Here is a 19327-nt window from a genome sequence, read left to right on the forward strand (position 1 = left end):
ACATAAATATAATAACAAAATAATTAATAAAATGTTCAAATATATATTATCGAAGATAAATGATTAGCACTAATTATAAACAACAAATTTAAAATGATTAGAATATGAACCAAATTATTAGCAAAATAAACTACACACAATGTAAAGACAATTATAATAATGTTAATTAAGCCACTTAAAATAAATATTATACAGTTAATATTCCTCTAAACACAAACAACATTTAATTAGCTTATAAGATTTATTTATTCAATTTAAAATAAAATATGCGCTATCGTACTAATCATCTTTATATTTTATATCTTATGTACATTTATACTTTTCAAGTTGGGGCCCTAAATTTACTAAACGTTTTCAAGATCCCATCCCAAGCCCATATGCTTCTAACGAGGGACGGGTTTGATTAAGACTTAGGTCTTGATTGGTAGAACATTAGCATTAGAATTATGCTCTACATTATCCAGTCAACAATTGTTAGAAAAACATTTAGAGAAACATTTACTAAATGCTAATGCTCTCTAAATGCTCTCTGGCCAATGATCTCATATGAAGCTTTTAGAAGAGCATTTGCATTTATAATTTATAAAATTAAGGAAGAAATATATAATTAATTCATTTATTTTATTTAATAATATCATAAAACTATTTTATATCCAGAAAATAAAACTTTATTTCTAAAATTAATTTACAATATTGTTTTTATAAAAATAGTATTTTACATTTAAATATAATATAATTTATTTTATTTTAAATATAAAATTTTATTTTTTAAATCTATATTTTAATTATAAAATTTATTTTAAATAATAATTTTCGATATAAACATAATTTTAAAATTGTTAAATAAATTAAATAAATTATATATATTTTTAATTTTATATGTTGATATATTTATATATATATTAAAATATATTCATTAAAAATAAATATATTATATATTATATACTAATTTTTATAATAATTTTAAATAGCATATTCTAACTATTTTATCAATCATCCTATTAGACAGTTTAGCAAAAACATACAGCTCCTACAACATACTGTTTCTATAGCATACTGCTTCTATAACATACTGCTATTCCTAATGATAATAATCTACCAATCAAGGCTTAGAGAAACTCTATATTATATGACCTAGCTATCTCTGTATATATCGTGACAAGTAAAAATGAAGCAAATCAAAAAGTGTATTGAATCTATTCATGGCCCTTACTAATAAAGGCCGAACTTGATTTTGATTTTATTTTCCCGACTGTTTATCGAAGAATTTTTATATGGTTCAACTAATTTGTCTCCGGTTACTGTGTGTTACGGGTATTTGCCTTTGTTCACAGTTCACTTATGGAACGCTCAGAATTTACTTAGGGGATCGGGATGCCTACAAGCCTTTTACTTTGTGATTTACTATTTGCTTGATGCTCAACTTCGGGGATGAAAGAATCGCTTTTAGCTTTCTAGTATGCGTGCCTTATAGGCCAAGAGTTCTAGAGTTTTTGAAGCACTGAGATGGAAGAAGAGTTACGTACATTTTTTTGTATATACAGTGTGTTAACTTAAATCTTTGATTACATGTCATCACATCTCTCCTTGTTTTAATCAAAATGTTTAATGCAATCAAAGCCCTTAAATTACAAGACTTGAAAAGAAGACCGTGCATAGTGCTTGTAGTTGGAGCTTTTTATGATTTATTGATGACATGTTAAACTTTTTCCTCGCTTTCTTACATATTATTGCCCACTCTCTTATCATATATCATGATTAATCATCGTCTCTTTCTCTTCACGATTTCATTTTCATTCACTGATTTTACTAATCATTCACACCACAATTTGGTGAAATATGTCAACCGTGTGCGTGTATTCAATTCGATTAGTATATTAGCAACAACAACATACCCTTTGATTCTTAAAACCCAATCAAATAATAAAATTATTAATGACAAGAAAATACCAAAAATAGACTACATATAAAAAACTTCACACTTTCATTTAAGCGAAGAGAAACTCCAAATAAGAAATTTGCAATATAAGATATTTGAAGCCTTTTAGTAAATGCCTTCAAATTTTAACAAGTTCTCAGTATTAGTCTTAAATTCCAACTATGAATTCTTCCGGTTTAAAATTTTAAAGAAAAAAAGCAATGGACAAAAAATGCTTTCAATTTGTAGTATCAGAAAAGAAAAAGTATTATTAACAATCGCATGCTGAAGCCTAGATTAATTTCTAAACCAAGTAGAAAACTGAATTTTGAAGATTTCAAGCAGTGTTTTTTTCAAAAAAAAAAAAGATTTCAAGCAGTGGCTAAAAGTATGCTAAAATTTTAAAAAACTTTTCATTAAGAAGCTTGTATCTCACTGCTATTATATACAAATAATTAGTTTCTGCACAACGCATTATGTTAGTGGAGGACAATAAAAAGGAAAGAGTAAAACTCAAGATTAATTGTTATATGATTATAAAAAGCTATACATATTTAAGGTCCACATGTTACATGTAGCATATTATTTTCTAGATAGGCTACATTACCATATAATATAATTTTAAGAAAATCATTTTTATTCATAACTGTTTGTAACAAAAAACATTCAAGGAGTCTCTATTTATTAAATTTGTAAGAGATTGAAAATAAAAAGGATGGTGAAATTATAAGAACCATATTTTCATGTTTGACAAAAGACCATAAGTGATAGGCAGGCCCGGTCCGCTGCAGAAGCAGTAGAAGCGGCTTTTTTTCTATAAGTTACTGTTCATTATTTAAAAGAAAGTTACACATCTGAAACCCAACTTTGGTAGGGTTCTTAATAGGTATGGATCGGCGCTGGTGATAGGCATTCACGTTCTCTTTTAAAATCACTTGGGTACTAATAGAAGTGGACACAATTACTTATTACTCGGTTCATATTTGTTATTTGGTTCGTACTAAGTCGAATATCAAATCGTTTATTTTAATTAGTTGTAAGTACAAAAAAAAATATCAAATATTAAAAAAGAAAGTAACTATTTGGAGTTGTTTGTGTGTTAATCATGGCTTATTACATGTGGTTCATTTATACGATAAATAAATTAAATCAAATTGGTATATTTATAGAAACATTTTTAGTGGATGTGGAAGAAAACCGTTCCCATTCCTTCTTAATGTTGTTCAATATTGACTTAAAATACATGATAAATGAATACACGTGATGAATAAATAAATTTATTAGTTTAGAATTATAGTTAACTACACGTTTCTCAACTCATTTGCAAAACTGAAGTAACTAAAATAAAGAAATAATTATCAAATATCTTACAAATAATTATCAAGTAATTTGTAAATAGTTTACAAGTAATTTATAAGTAGTTCACAAGTAAAAAGTAGTAAAATGAGATAATTAATTTGCAAGTATTTTATTTTCTTACAAATATTCGAAATTGCAAGTATTCGTTTTTAACAAACCATAAGTTCAAGCAGGAAATGGAATCACAAATACTCTATTTTATATTTATTACTATATTAAAAAAATAAAGTAGTGTAAAGTGAAACTTAAATCTACTTTAAAATACAAAATAGAATAACAATGTTCATAATCATATCTATTAATCTGTTGTGAAAAAAACAATAATAGTAAAAAGTGTGAATAAATAACTCCGTTGAAGTTAGAAATCATTAAAAGCAAGAGGAGAGCGACGTGAGTGAATGAGGACATGGAGAAGGCCACGCGCAATGAAGGGGTCCACGCTCTCTCTCGCCTTTATATTCACCAAATTGGATCGTCTTTCTCATTAATTCATCTTCTACCTCGTCCGCTCTTCACTTCTTCTCTTTAAAAATGTCTCACATAGTTTCCTATTTATTGTGCAGAAGATTTCTAATGTAACCCTAATATATCAACAAAGGGAGTTGAAGAACATATTCATATTTATATAGCCTCTACTTACGCGTACGTGTGTTCTTTTTCTTTCTTTCTTTGTTAATTATATGTGTTATATGGACTTCTGTGTAAGGGTTATTTGTATTGTAAGCATCGTTAGTTGATCTATTTGATCATATATTATTTTCTGATTACATATAGCTTTCCGTGCATATATATAAGATGTTTTCTTTGCCTTGAAAAAGCTCATTTTGATGCTAGGGTTATCAATTAATTTACTAATTATTATAACAGATTAGGTTTTCAAATTATGTTTAAATATAAAAGAGGTTTACGAAAAACGCCGTTATTGATGATCATTGCCTCCATATATACACTAGCACTGTCCACTTAGACATCATCATTAGTACCCTCTCCATGTCCGTTTGTTCTGATCTCATCATCTCCTTGAATTCTGCAACATAAAACCTAAATTTCACACATGTAAATATATTTTATGTATATATATATATATAGAGTATATGCATGTATGCCAGTTCTTGATCAGATATACATGTATATGTAAGTTCTTGATCATATGTAAACCACATAAGTCATGATATTGATGATATAATAAATGGAAACAACGAAATGAGCTTAATAATTATACCTCATAACAGTTTATATATGAACTATTTATCCAGTACTCTAGAAATGATTTTTATGTTATAGAGTACTCTATGAATGTATTTTCTGTTAAAGAATTACTCTAAAATTGATAGTTATGTTTCTTCTAAAAAACTGTTATCATTTTCTTCTTGGCCTACTTTAATATTTACTTTTAAGTTCTGACTTGTGACCATTAAAATAAAAATAGAAATTAGTAGAAAAAAAATGAATAGTAACAAATAAAAAAAATGAATATGAATATTTATTCTTTTTGTTTCATATCAATTTTGATAAAGAATATTTTTTTTCTATAGTTTCTTGAAATTCAAGAAATGACAAGGAATGACAAGGAATATTATATTGATATTAATGTTGTGGTTTCTTTACTGATAATATATGTTCAAATAAATTAACGTACGTACGCATGTATATTGATATTAATGTTGTGGTTTCTTTACTTTTTGTGGTGTAGAAACAATAGAGTCAATGGAATCTTGTAGTGTTCCTCCGGGATTTAGGTTCCATCCGACGGACGAAGAGCTTGTCGGGTACTATCTAAGGAAGAAAGTCGCATCGCAAAAGATCGATCTCGATGTCATTAGAGACATCGATCTCTACAAAATTGAACCATGGGATCTACAAGGTTACTTACAAAACACCAAAAGATATTTCCATTGTTTAATTTTTGTATCTCATATATCATAATGTTATCATCATGTTACGAGTATCTATGATCTTATTTATGAGCTTACATTTTATATATTACAGAGCGATGTCGAATCGGGCATGAGGAACAGAATGAATGGTACTTTTTTAGTCACAAAGACAAGAAATATCCAACGGGGACAAGGACTAATAGAGCGACCATGACTGGATTTTGGAAAGCCACGGGAAGAGACAAAGCTGTTTATGACAAAACAAAACTGATTGGGATGAGGAAAACACTTGTGTTCTACAAAGGACGTGCTCCCAATGGCCAAAAATCCGATTGGATCATCCATGAGTACCGGCTCGAGTCAGATGAGAACGCACTGCCGCAGGTATTGTATTATTAATATAAAGCATTGTCAATTTGGTGGACCGGCCTCATTAACCTAGATTGATCAATTTAACATGATTACCAAACAAAAAAAAAACCAAGATTGATCATGACAATTTGTTCTGCTTTGCATTCACCTTTTCACCTTTTTATATCTCATACAAACTTACATGGGGATAGTACTTGTGTTTCTACTTTAACGGGGACAGAACACTTTTGTTTTAATTAGGGTTTCTTGTCTCTTGGGCTCTTTTCTGAGACACATGCTAACTTTTAGGTGAAACTCTTACACTTTAATGACATGTAGAATTCCATAATCCACATATTCAATCAGGAAGAAAAAAAAAAGAAGAAAGTAGAAATCTCACCTAGACACATATCCAATTTTTTTCTTTCGGAAGTCACTGCAGAATTTGCAATTTTCTACTAACCAAAAATGAAAAAGCTCAATCTCATTTCTCTTTGCTTGTCTTTTAAGTCATTAACTAGACTTTGATCGTATTTTTTCAAAGTTTCTATTTGTTTTTATGTCAATAATATAAGGGATGAGCAAAATACTTGAACCTGAAGAACCGAACCGATCTCGTTCCGAAAAAATAGTACCAAATCCGAACCGAAATTGATTAAATACCCGAATTATTTAAAATTTTGGTTTTTGAAGAACCGAATCCGATCCGAACCGAACTATTTTGAGTACCCGAATGTATCCGAAATATATTTATATACTGATATATATTAATTATTTTTAGATTTAATGTATATAAAAACATCTAGAATGTATATGATACTTTTAAGCTGGTTTAAATACTTGAAAATATATATATAAATAATCAATAGTAAATAAATAAAATAGTAAAAGTATATACTTAAAATAATTATTGATTCTCTATCCAAATATTTGAGCTAAACTCATTTATATGTTAAGTTTAGGTATTCTGGCATATATTATTCAAATTTATATTTAATATATTATTTTGTTTATAGTTTTTGAGAAATTTAAAGTATATAATGAATTTTAAAATTTTAAAAGTAATTTAAATGGATTATCTGAACTCGAACCGAATCCCCAAAAATTCGAAGTGAACCCGAACTAAAATTTATAAATATTCGAATGGGGCTGAGATCTTTGACCCCAGAAACCCGAAACCCAAACAAACATGAACTGAACCCGATTAGGTACCAGATAGATAGTTTCTCACAATATAATGGACGTCCAATTTTTTAAAAAAATATAAGTCCATTACTTTTTTTTTCTTAATAAACTGATGTCCATGTTTCCAAACAAACTTGTTTTTTTAAACTGCATCCATGTTTCCAAACATTTTTTTTAAATGCTATCTATGTTTCCAAACAAACTTAATTTGTACTTGAGTTTTAATAAGATAGATATCTAAATTTTCAATCCATTAATTTTGGTTAGCTAGAATTTTCCAGTTCAATAATCCTTTATATATATATATATATATATGTTTGTAAATAATAGTGTTTATGAAGTATATATATATGCTTTTTCCAATATTTTAAAGTCAATAAAGTTCAGAAAGGAATTTCTAATAGATTGCATGAGTATGTACCTACACATTTTGCTAGCTTTCTTCCTTGCGGTCTCACACTTTTTAAGCATGTTCCTATGTGTGTCTCACTAAATTAAAGCCCTTTCCTCCTTCTTTTTGTTTGCATTGGTCCTATATATGGATTATATGAATCTTTATCAATTGCTTCAAAAAATCATACTAGAGGAAGTTTCTAATTACAAGTCATATCTTTTATGATCATTGTGTATATATATGTGAATATTTTAGGAAGAAGGGTGGGTCGTCTGTAGAGCGTTTAAGAAAAGAGCAACAGGGCAAACTAAAAACACGGAAACTTGGAGCTCCAGTTACTTTTACGATGAAGCCGTGTCAAGTGGAGTTAACTCAATTATAGACCCCACTGAGTACATATATAATCAGAAACATGACATTTTCGGAAAAGGTTTTACGTGTAAGCAAGAGATAGAAGGAATGGTTGATGATCTAAACTATATGCAGTCATATCATCAATTCATTCAGCTTCCACAACTCCAAAGCCCTTCTCTCCCGGTGATGAAAAGGCCATCTAGCTCGATGTCTATATCATCAATGGATAACAATAGTAACTACATAATCTCATTGGATGATGAAGCAAGCTTTAGTCAGTTATAAGCGGAGAGAATAAGAGAAAGAATAAGAAGAAGCAAGTAAAGATGATAGGAGATTGGAGAGAGCTAGACAAGTTTGTTGCTTCCCAACTCATGAGCCAAGATAATGGAACTTCAGATTATGTTGGTCATCATATAAATCATGAAGATATGGAGATGGATTCTTCGTTGTTGTTGAACGAGAGAGACGAAGAGAACAGGTTCGTTAGTGAGTTATTGAATTCAAACACGGATTATGATACTGGGATTGCGTATTTGATGAATGAAACTATATAAGTGTCATGTGAGATTTGTTGGTCCGTTTGTCTTATACATTTATCATTCATATGCAAATTCATATATGTTTATATGAAAATATGCTTTAGGGTACGTTGTGAATACGTACTATATATTTATATTCGAGTTTGAGTGTCTAGGTTAGAGTTACCATTACCTCATGATATTATGAATTATTTATAATTTTTAGTATAGAGATGATCATTAAAGGGGTAGTTAATTAATAATCAAGAAAGATAAGAATTGATTTTTTTATAAGATTATAATGGGGCCAGGAGATGTCGAGCGTGCGGTGTGCACAACGGGGTCCGTTGGGCATGCTTTGTCCTCCACAAACAGTAGTACTTAACGAAACTTTGGGAGGAAGAGTCTTCCTTTACATAATTTTAAAACTTTATTTCTATTTCGTGTATAATATGAAACATTTTTGTTCTTTATTCAAATGGTAAAGTTGCTATATAGCATTAACATTCTTGTGAGTTTTAAGTTTTAAGTTGACTAACTATGTACACACCCAAACCATATTATTCTCATACACCTGCCTTGCCATATAGGAGTATGCTAACTTACATATATATAATGTTAAAAAAAAAAACTTATATATATATATAGTAAATGACTAGAAGGTAGAAGGGACGCATGCACATTTCCTATACCATATTAAATAAGATAAACTCTTTTCAAGAGAGAAGATTCTTTCCAGTAGAAATCGAACATATAATCTCTTAAATCTTTACTAGGTGGGTGATTCAAGAAATTTTTTAACCATTTGGTTAACTTATCGTTGGTGCTTGTTAATGTTTAAAAGTTAAAGGAAAGAATCTTACATTGTAAGAGTTAGACGTCGCTCTTTACTTCTCATACAATTTTTCCAATTGGAAAAATACTAGAGACCAATTCATCTGAGGTAAATGGTGGATCTTATAGGAAAATGTATGTTGCCAATAGAAACGTTCCACCTGAGGTAAATGGTGGATCTTATAGGAAAATATATGTTGCCAATAGAAACGTTCCACCTTTGATTTTGTTCTACTAAAAAGAACGTAATTAAATACGTCTCTGTATGAAAATACTAGAGACCAATTCATCTGAGGAAAATGGAGGATCTTATAGGAAAATGTATGTTGCCAATGGAAACGTTCCACTTTTGATTTTGTTCTACTAAAAAGAACGTAATTAAATACGTCTCTGTATGAATATGATTAAGAATAATTGAGCACTTTTTAATCAAGCTAATGATTTATTGTCTCCCAGACTCCTAGCTCCTAAACACTACGTATTAAGAGGATTCTTTTTGTTAAAATTTTAAATTCATCAAAATATACCCACAATTTATTGGAACGTAGTCTTTTAGAGTTCTAAAATTGTGGTAATATTACCAAATTAACAAAAAATACCCCTAATTAATGAAACCATAGTGCAAGAACTCAATCCGTCGGTTTGAATATGGTTCGAACTAAACTGGGCTGTTCTTTAATGGTTAAACTTGTTTGATAATTAGTTCAAACCATTTACATTAGTACGTAACTAGAGGTACGAGTTCGGGTCTTCAGGTCGGGTTCGGGTTGGTTCTTTTCGGGTCCAGGTCTTTCGAGTCTAAAAACATATTACCCAATAGGTACTTAAGAGTTTTTTGGTTTGGGTTCGGGTTGGCTCCTACCGGGTCTAGGTCGGTTCGGGTCTGAAAATAAAAAACCTGCAAAAAACCTGTTAATTTCGGGTCCACATCATGATACGCCTTAAAATAGGGAAGGATCATTCAATCGGACTAAGAGGATAAGAACTCGCCGAAAGGGAGAACTGGTGGATTGAACGGTGACACAAGAGGTTCGGAAAGTCTCTTGATACTACCAGACTTCAGTTGTTGCTTGATATGACGCACAAGTCCAACAAAAGAAGGGTTTCTATACGTTGCTTGATATGATGCACAAGTCCAATGAAATAGAGATTTGTTTACTCGGAGATAACCTCACCAAGAAACGGAAAGTGTTCTACAACGAACAAAGAGATAAACTCAAATAAAAGGGAAAAATCAGTGCTTTATTTCGTGGCTCATATGCCTTATTTATAGGATTGCAAGTTGTAGAAATCTAAAGAAGAATGTTCTAAAAACAAGACATTGAAAATATAAACAAAGACTTGACTAGATAAAGTCTTTGACTGAAACTTGGATTGCCTCTTGATATAGCCACGACCGGATTTTGAAAAGTGAAGAATATGCTCCTGATATGGGCCAAGACATGTTTCTTTAAGACCTGGTCGAAATCCATCTTTTTCCTTAGCCAACTTTTATCGGTTTCTCCATTTGGCCCAAACAAATTTGTTTTTGATTCTTTTTTTGTAAACCATCAAGCCCAAGACTTTCTTCGACATTTAGAACATGAATAATCACCTGTACCCATGGATCCATAAATAATATATCCAATAGTTTAATCTATACATACTTGTACCTGTACCCGAACCTGTGATTTCGGATCGGTTCCGGTTCGAGTTTTTGGGTCCGGGTTAAAATGCCCATGCCTAACTAGAGGTATTGGTTGGTTACTTGGTTTAACACTTTAACTCATAGGCAAACACTGAGCTGGCCACCCCCTATATTTTTCACTTCATGCTTTAAATAGAAGAATCTTTTACCATAACAGAATCTCGAATCTTAACATGGTTACCGTCTTAGCTCAGCAGTAGAGTGCGTGGCTTTTAACCCGTGGCAGTCGGTTTGATCTCTTCAGACGGCGAACAAACAGTATTAATTTTGTTTCTTCTGGAGTAAAGTTTCTTGTAACACAAAATGACGTTTAAAACTTGTTGGTATAAACAGTTTTTGAAAATTTTCTCTGTTGTTACTTTTGAAATAAGAAATTGTTTGAATCTCAAACATATAGGTGCAGATTGTAAGCAAATAAAACGGACTAAAAAATGGTTCAGTCAAAACGATTAAAAGTAAACATAAATGGACAATTGGTAAGCTTATGGGGGTGGAGAACCAAACGTTAAGCAGTTTACCTTTTAAAGCAATTCTAGCGTCCTTCAATGGAAACACAATACAAACACACACACCCAAAGTCAATTCGAACACACTTACACTGATGCAAAAACATGAAGTGAATTAAGGGAACAATGCAGAATATAATGAACACTAAAAAGAATAGGAATATGCTATTTATCACACAAAATTTGTTCACACAAGGCCAATCATATAATAGCTCTTAGCAGCTAACTCATTGATCCTCACTTCAACGCTTTCACTCCATTCCAACTTTTATTATACAGCAATCGGTGTATCCTGTAGAAGCCATTAACAATCAGTATGTGCCACAAAAGGAATACTCAAGTCTTCAAAATTATCATCACAGCCAATACTAAACTCAGAACAACAATTGGTATTAGTGTTGTGTCCTTGATTTGGAATGAATCACCTTGGAAGCTATATTGGAGACGGCTAGATTGAACTTCTCTTTGGTTTTCGAGCCAGCAAGCTGACCAGCTCTCGCAACTTTGCTGAAAGCGCCACTAAACCAAGCAGCTCCAGCAGTCACATACCTATTCAAAAACAAAAAGAAATAAAATCATCAGCTAAAACTCATTTTCTTCAAACAGAACATAGCCAGCCAGCCAGCGATTAACAAACCCACCTGCTTGATTTGACAGCTGAGCCAGTGTCGTTTAACTTCTTCTCAGCTGCAAATATAGCCGCCATGGTTTTATCTGAAACCTGAAGCCTCTGGTCAACAGATTTTACTTTCTCGTTGACCACAGAGATACCCACGTTGAACTTCTCGCTAAGCCGGACTCTCTTGTCAAAAGAAGAAACTTTGGCGGAAGCATTGGCTCTTAGCTGGTGCAACTCATCAAAAGCCTTGGCTTTGTTCACAGCATCTTGTCCAAGAGCAGAACCTTTGGCCAAAACAGTAGCCATCACATCTTGCGCTTTGCTAACGTAAGCTCTACCACCATTGCCATCCGCGGTCTGCAAACAAAGTTGTTCAACTTTCAATCGTTCTTTCCTATCAAAAGGGAGGGTTATGGAACACAATACAAACCTGGCGTGTTGGTGTTGGGGGGATTGTGTTCTCTCCCACTTGCTGCAAGAAGAGAGACTAAGATATCATTCAGAGCTCACACACTTGAGGGTGAAAAAGAAAGTCTGAAACTTGGAATACAAAGACAAAACCTGCATGATCTCACGCCTAGGAACATAGTTTTCAGCTGGAGTTATTGTAACGATCTTGTCTACAATTGTGGCACCCTGTAATTGACAAAAAAAAGAGTAAGATTGTGCTTAGAATTCAAAAGGGTTACACAATTTGAACTTAGTTTTTCTAGCCCAAATACAAAAGCCTTTACACAATATAATTTTATACTAAATACAGAAGCTTTCACACTCTTTTATACAAATAACCAAAGCAGCAGCAGGAGGCAGCTCAAGGAAGAAGAAGATGCAAATAGCAAACATTACATACCGATAATAAGAGAGCGATTTCAAGGGCTTTAGGTTCAGTGAAGGTGACAAACGCGACTCTTGATTGCTCGGAAGCATCTCTGCAATCAAAAACCACACTTGAGAGTTAGAAGCATCCGATCAAAATCAAAGCTAATTAGAAGGAAGAAGAAGGGTACTTTAGGATCTCGATGTGGTCAATGTCGCCGGAGAAGGAGAAAAACTCGTGAATCTCTCTCTCCGTTGCCAGATCTGACACATTCTCCACTCGAACACTTCTCGTCTGCATCTCGAAAGAATATCAATTTCGAGCTCAAAGAATTGTAAGATTAGGGTTATGTAAAAGTAGCAAAGTAGGAATCATCACCTGCTGCTGCATTGTCGGCGGCGGAAGGGAAGGGAGCGGAGAGAATATTATTTTTGCGGAAGAGAGAAGTAAAAAAGATTTGAACAGCCAACTCACTCACCCCTTGCCTGTCACTTTCTCCTCCAGCTAAGCTATTACCGTTTATTTCCTTTTTTAATACTTCGTTAATAATTCATTAAGCTATTTAAATATATTTCCACACACAATATACACGGAATGCATTATTATTATAAGGAAACAAAAAAACAATTGTTAAGAACTTTCTTGTTTTTATGGTATATCTTATATGGAAATTGAAACATTTTGTCATGATGCCATTTATTTTGTGGAATTTAACAGAGAACATTATTATTATCTTAATTTATAAAAATATGATATTATGGTATTCTATAAAATACCATGCTATTGTGTGTTCAAGAAAGCAGGCTAGAGGTTATACTGTATCTATTACTACAAATAACATTACAATTTATTTTTTAAAATTTAATGGCTAAGATAAAAATATGTTATCCTATATCTAGCAAAAGAATAATAATAATCATATTGTGTTTCTAAGTTACACTTAAGCATAAATATTATATGTGTACGATTATATTTATGCATAATTTAAAATTTGAAACATAAAAAAATCATAATTTATCTTTGTGTTTTATTTAACAATATAAAATCTATACTTTTAAATTAGATGGATTTGTTATGTATGGACATTTTACTCGGATTGAAAGATTCGAATCAGAACCGATCCAAAAATACTGGTTTGGGTCTGGGTCTGGATTCATGTTAAAGTATCTGTTGGGTCTTTTTTCTTATAACTGCGGATCTCGGTTCGTGTACAGGTCCTATCTGAGACTCGATCGGCTATCCAAGTACCCAAATATTATTGTGTGTATTAGGTATATTTAAGTGATTGGGTATATTTTTGTATTTTGGATATTCCTTAAAGTTTCAGATTCGGGTTTTGGGCATAATTTTATTTTTCGGGTAAAAATTAGATTTTCAAAAAATATAATTCAGGTACTCAGTTAAAATTTTGGGTATCTTTTGGGTTTTCGGGTCTAATTTTTTGGATAAATTTTCATGTATTTTTGCGGTTCTTTGGATATTTTTAGAGTATTCGATATATTTCGAATTGTCGGGTCCAGTCCGGGTATTTCGGTTCCTAAATATCTGAACCAACCCAAATCCGAAATATACTCAAAAACTGTGGGTATTTTACGGGTATTAGAATTGTAGATCCGAACTGATTCGGATCCGACAAGACTCGACCCGTAACCGACCCAAAAGATTATAGATATCTATACGGATCTAGATTTCCAAAATCCGAAGGATCCAAACCGACAAAACCCGATCCAAACCCGACCCAAGGACCCGAGTGCCCATGCCTAGCATATGTTGTACTAAGTAAAAAATAAGAACAATTTCTCAATTATGTATCTCGAAATACAACCCGGCTATTGGGAATCTTACAATTTTGTTTCCTATAAAATACAACCGCAGTATATATGTTTTGATATGTTAACAAAAACAAATCTCCGCATTTTGAAAACAAATCCCGCGCTTTCAAAGCGCGGGTCAAAATCTAGTTATTATTATAAGGAAAGCACGGATCAAAATCTAGTTATTATTATTATAAGGAAACAAAAAAAAAAAATTGTAAAGAACTTTCTTGTTTTTATGGTATATCTTATATGGAAATTGAAACATTTTGTCATGACGCCATTTATTTTGTGGAATTTAACAGAGAACATTATTATTAGGGCAATTGTCAATAATAGCACCTTTTGAAGTTTATGTCTCAAAAATAGCACCAGAAGTAGAAAGTCACAAAAATGACATTCATTAAAGGGTAAAATATCCCTAATACCCTTGGTTTAAAATTAAATAAACAAACAAAAATAAATAAAAATAAATAAAAATAAATAAAATAAAAATAAAAAAATGAAAAAAAAGATTTTTTTTTTTATAGTTTCATATTATATGTTTTCAGATTCGAAATTTTTATAATTTTTTTTTTCAAATTTTTTTTTTTTTAATTTTTTTTTTTCAAATTTTTTTTTTATAATTTAAAAATACTTTTTGAAACTGTTTTTAAAATTTTTATTTTTATTTTAGTATTTTTTTTTTATAAAATTTTAAACCCTAATTCCAAAACCCCACCCCTTAACTCTAAACCCTAAGGTTTGGATTAATTAACCCAAGGGGTATAAGTGTATATTTACCTCTTTAATGAAACCTATTTTTGTGACTTTGAGCCTTGAGTGCTACTTTGGGAACATAAACTTGGTTTAGTGCTATTCTAGTCTTTTTCTCTTATTATTATCTTAATTTATAAAAATATGATATTATGGTATTCTATAAAATACCATGCTATTGTGTGTTCAAGAAAGCAGGCTAGAGATACGTGACACTGAAACAGAAAGATGGATGGTAATAATACAAGTCACTGTCGCAACAGAAATTCGTTATTATGAAGTTATGAGAAGAAATTAAGATACAGTTTCTTGTCTTATCATTTGTATGGTTGGTATCAAATCCATATAAAGATGCAGAATCAAAACCACAGTACCAAAGCTTTTTTTTTTTTTATCTTATTCTTCTTCTTCATCTTTGGTCAAGTAGACAAGGTAACTTTTGATACATGAAGGAGATAAACAGATCAAGCTGTTCTCTTTATGATATGGACTCCACTGTCTGTGTCCACAATCTCGCTTATATCTCCCACCTTCAGTGCGTATGTTGCTTCCTCAAACGGCTTCTGCATTTGACCTCGCCCGAAGGGACCTGAAACACAGTTTGGTACAATAATCTTTAGAGAAGTCCAAGGATAGATTATTCAGTACTTTTATGACCAGCAATTATAAATTCATTGAATCAAAAAAAAAAAAAATTCTAATTTTCCGTGATTTGTTTTTAATGAGCACCTACTAGATTCATCAATGAAAAAACTTTTTTCCACTGTTAACATCGGTGATGATGTAAGCAGTCATCAACAGTAAGATTTACGAGCACCAATTCTAGATTAATCAAGGAAAAAAATGCATACTTTATAACACTAGTGATGATCCCAGTACGCAGTAGTAGTAAGATTCATGAACAAAGCAGACTTTAGTAACCTTTATGAGCACTAAGATACATCAAGCAAGAAACTTTAAACATTGGTGAATGATGTAAACAGACCAATCCAGCAGAACCCAAACTGAAATCAATATTCCCTCAGTAAACCTAAACTCATCTGATAGAGTTGAGAAGCGAAACAAACCTAGATCGCCGCCGCGTTTAGCGGAGCTACAATCGGAAACACGAGCCGCCACATCCTCGAAGTTAGCTTTGCCCGAGAGGATGTCTTCGCGGATCGATTTAAGCTGCTCGACGGCTGCTTCTCTGGTGGTGGTCATAATGACTTTTCCTTCGGGATCCTTCCACGACGCCTTCCTGCGAGATCCCTGATGCTTGATCAGAATGTGCGACGCCTTGACTTGGTCTCTCGACGACATCTTGCTCTTCTTACGGTGCTTGTTGCTGTGGTGATCGTCTCTCTTGTCCTTTGGTTTCTCCTCCGACGGTCGATCTGTCGAAGAGACAGAGTCTTTCTTACGTTTCCGATCTGAATCTATCTTCGAAGATTTGGGGATTGAGAAGTTAAAGAGTGTGCGGCGGACTCTCTCTCTCTCTCTTCTTTGAGAAGCGTCTTTTATATGCCAACCCAAAAAAAGGTATTGTCAACATTCCGTATTCAGTTTCTAACCGGTTCCATTCGGTATAGAAAATAAGTTTTAGAAATTCATCAATTCTTGGGTTTAAAAAAAAAGGAAAATTTTTATTTACCACTTTTCATCTCTACGACCAAAGGGACATTTTCAAAAATGTATTTTTCCGCAAAAGACTCTTATACTTTTGTTATCTATATATATAATAAATCATTATTTAAATTAAAAAAACTTTAAAAAAAATAAAAAACAATAATCTTTTTTATGTTTTCGAATTATACTTTTTCAAATTCGAACTTTTTTATAATTTTTTTTTTGAATTTTCTTTTTTCAAAATTTTTATTTTTTATTTTTTTCAAAATTTGTTTTTGAAAATCAAAAATTATGTTTGAAACTATTTTTATATATTTTTAAGTATTTATTTATATATTTATTAAAAGTTTAAATTTCACATTCCAAAAACTCACTCCACCCCTCAACTCTAAACCCTAAGTCTAAATTATTTAACACTATGAGTATAAGTGTTTTTTACCTTTCATTAAAAGTGAAGGTAAAAGTGATTAGTGTAAACATAAAAAGTAGTACTATGAATGTGATAATTATGACAATCTTCCCTTTTAAAATTTGTCGGATATGTTTTTTATCCAACTTCCATAATCACTTTATTTTTTCTAATTTTATTTTTACCAATTAACATATACCACAATATCATTAAAAGTGAAGGTAAAAGTGATTAGTGTAAACATGAAAAAAAAGTAGTACTATGAATGTGATAATTATGACAATCTTCCCTTTTAAAATTTGTCGGATATGTTTTTTATCCAACTTCCATAATCACTTTATTTTTTCTAATTTTATTTTTACCAATTAACATATACCACAATATTAAAAATTAAAAATATACTTAGACATCTAAGATGAAGAACCAAACTAATACAATGAATACAATTAATTTGACTTGAATAAGTTAGATTAAAAATAGTTGTACTTTAATGTGAAAGAATTGTAACACAATATACCCACAAAATAAGTAACTGGACCAATCAAATTCTTATATCTAAAAGGAAAGATTAAATTAAATAATAATATATTATTTTTTACTGTAGTATTTTTCTACATATAAATTATAGAATGACTCAACATATTAATAAATAAATATGAAATTCTAAAATATTATAGAAATATTAACCATTTATTACAATTAAGTATTTCTTGTATAATTTATATATATATATATATATGCTATATATATATATATGCATGAGGTATCAAAAGACTATAGTTGTTAATTGAGTCAATCAACACTTTAGCTTATTTTAACTATTTGATTCTCATAACATCATATATTAAATTATTCATATTCTTACTAAAATATATTTAAAAATTTAAGACCAAAATCGAATTAAACTAATAAAAAAATAATCAAATTTTTAATCGATATAAAAAATATCTTAGGTTGAATCGAAAGTAGATGTTATCCAATATATCCAAATAATAACCGTTTATTTGGAGATTTTTTTAACTTTAAAAATATATATATATATATAAAACATATTTTTTTTTATAAAATAATTTTCAAATTAATGGGTCCATTACGTCTATCAATTTGATCATATGGCCCAAAGGTGTTTATATTCGTTTGATTAAATTAAAAAAAAAAGAAAACAACCAAATGTGTGCATATATTCATGACAAGTCTTAACAACAAAACAAAATTAAATTATAAGGAGTTCTCCAAAAAACGTAAATTGTAAGGAAGAAGTATATTATAAATAAAAACTCAAAATGAAATAATCTAATCTCAAATAAATTAAAAATATTATTTAAAAACAAAATACACAAAATCTGAATTACCAGAATATTTTTATCAAAATAGAAACGTCACTGATATCCAATTTTTTTATCCGAAAACCAAAAAACTGATATTTAATAATATAAAATACCTGAATTTTATGATTTTTAAATCAAATTAACAGAAAAATGGAATATTACCAGAACCGAATAGAATCTAAAATTATCTCGGATATTAGCTGATTCTGAATTTTGTTACCCAAACTGAAAACCAAAAAATAAGAACCGGAACAAAATCAAATTTTCTAAAAATCCGAATGGATCTTAAATCTCTAAAATCGAACCAGGGAACCGAAACCAAAAACTAAATGCCCATGACTAATATGAATAATTCTAATAAAAATTTACAAAAACAATATCCGCGCACAGCGCGGATCAGTATCTAGTTAAGTATATTATAAATGGTTATATGCAACTATAATTATATACTAGATTTTGACCCGCGCTTTCAAAGCGCGGGATTATCTTATTTTGAAATATATTTTATTTATAACATGTATAACATGTATATTTTTTAATCAGTGTTTTTATGTTATATTTGTAGTAGTGGTTTTATATAAATAGGATGATAAGTATACATATATATATATATATATATATACATGTATTTATAGTTGAGAGGTTTTGAAAGAGTTCAAATATTAAGTGGGTTTTTTAATATTATCAGACATATTTTACTATCAAAACTAAAAACTAATTTGGTATCTATAATTTTCCAAATTTATAATAATTAAAAACTATAAATGTAATTTTTAAAATTAAAAATATAATTTGTTTTGTATAGTTTTGTAGTTTTTTTTCTTTGTTTTTGGGTGATCATTATGTATATGTAAGGGTAGCAGTAGATGATTTGTGTTAATTATGTAAAGTTTTTTTAAAGTGTAATTAATATCATTTTCTCAGATTTGTTTAATGGGATGTTGAAATTATTTTTCAAACTTATTAGTCCACATTGGAATATGAATTAAG

At 30.5% G+C, this 19327-nt stretch overlaps 3 protein-coding genes across 4 annotated transcripts; 1 reads left to right on the forward strand and 2 right to left on the reverse strand.

The window, feature by feature from the left end:
- Positions 1–3751: 3751 nt before the first annotated feature.
- LOC103828433 (NAC domain-containing protein 37) lies at positions 3752–8589 on the forward strand. Its single transcript, XM_009104034.3, is given in 5 exon segments — positions 3752–3919; positions 4971–5141; positions 5267–5538; positions 7340–7709; positions 7712–8589. Coding segments are annotated over 4 exon segments (1083 nt in total). The 5' UTR covers positions 3752–3919; positions 4971–4984; the 3' UTR covers positions 7996–8589.
- A 2382-nt stretch (positions 8590–10971) lies between these two features.
- LOC103828434 (binding partner of ACD11 1) lies at positions 10972–13016 on the reverse strand. Of its 2 annotated transcripts, XM_009104035.3 has the most exons (8): positions 12801–13016; positions 12613–12716; positions 12456–12534; positions 12167–12241; positions 12036–12077; positions 11628–11962; positions 11412–11535; positions 10972–11278 (listed from the first exon to the last, which is right to left on the reverse strand). In XM_009104035.3, the coding sequence occupies exons 1-8, from the start codon at positions 12810–12812 to the stop codon at positions 11258–11260; spliced, it is 792 nt and encodes a 263-aa protein (XP_009102283.1). In that variant the 5' UTR covers positions 12813–13016; the 3' UTR covers positions 10972–11257. The 2 variants fall into 2 exon arrangements, with proteins under 2 accessions (XP_009102283.1, XP_009102284.1); XM_009104036.1 differs by lacking the exon at positions 12801–13016 and having other exon boundaries at positions 12613–12722.
- Positions 13017–15202: 2186 nt separating this feature from the next.
- Positions 15203–16510, reverse strand: LOC103828435 (peptidyl-prolyl cis-trans isomerase Pin1). The gene is made up of 2 exons (XM_009104038.2): positions 16060–16510; positions 15203–15581 (listed from the first exon to the last, which is right to left on the reverse strand). The coding sequence occupies exons 1-2, from the start codon at positions 16292–16294 to the stop codon at positions 15457–15459; spliced, it is 360 nt and encodes a 119-aa protein (XP_009102286.1). The 5' UTR covers positions 16295–16510; the 3' UTR covers positions 15203–15456.
- Positions 16511–19327: the final 2817 nt, after the last annotated feature.

The sequence above is a fragment of the Brassica rapa genome, chromosome A07, assembly GCF_000309985.2.
Source record: "Brassica rapa cultivar Chiifu-401-42 chromosome A07, CAAS_Brap_v3.01, whole genome shotgun sequence".
In the NCBI taxonomy this organism is placed as follows: Eukaryota; Viridiplantae; Streptophyta; class Magnoliopsida; order Brassicales; family Brassicaceae; genus Brassica; species Brassica rapa.

Bases quoted from the DNA above. Each gene is read 5' to 3' on its own strand.
- LOC103828435 (XM_009104038.2), bottom strand. From the start codon at position 16,294: ATGTCGTCGAGAGACCAAGTCAAGGCGTCGCACATTCTGATCAAGCAT. The intron at 15,582-16,059 runs GTTTGTTTCGCT...ACTGTGTTTCAG, and splicing joins TAAACGCGGCGGCGATCTAG to GTCCCTTCGGGCGAGGTCAA.
- LOC103828434 (XM_009104035.3), bottom strand. The intron at 12,535-12,612 runs GTACCCTTCTTC...TTTTGATTGCAG, and splicing joins GACCACATCGAGATCCTAAA to AGATGCTTCCGAGCAATCAA. The intron at 11,279-11,411 runs GTGATTCATTCC...TGGCTTCTACAG, and splicing joins TCTCCAATATAGCTTCCAAG to GATACACCGATTGCTGTATA.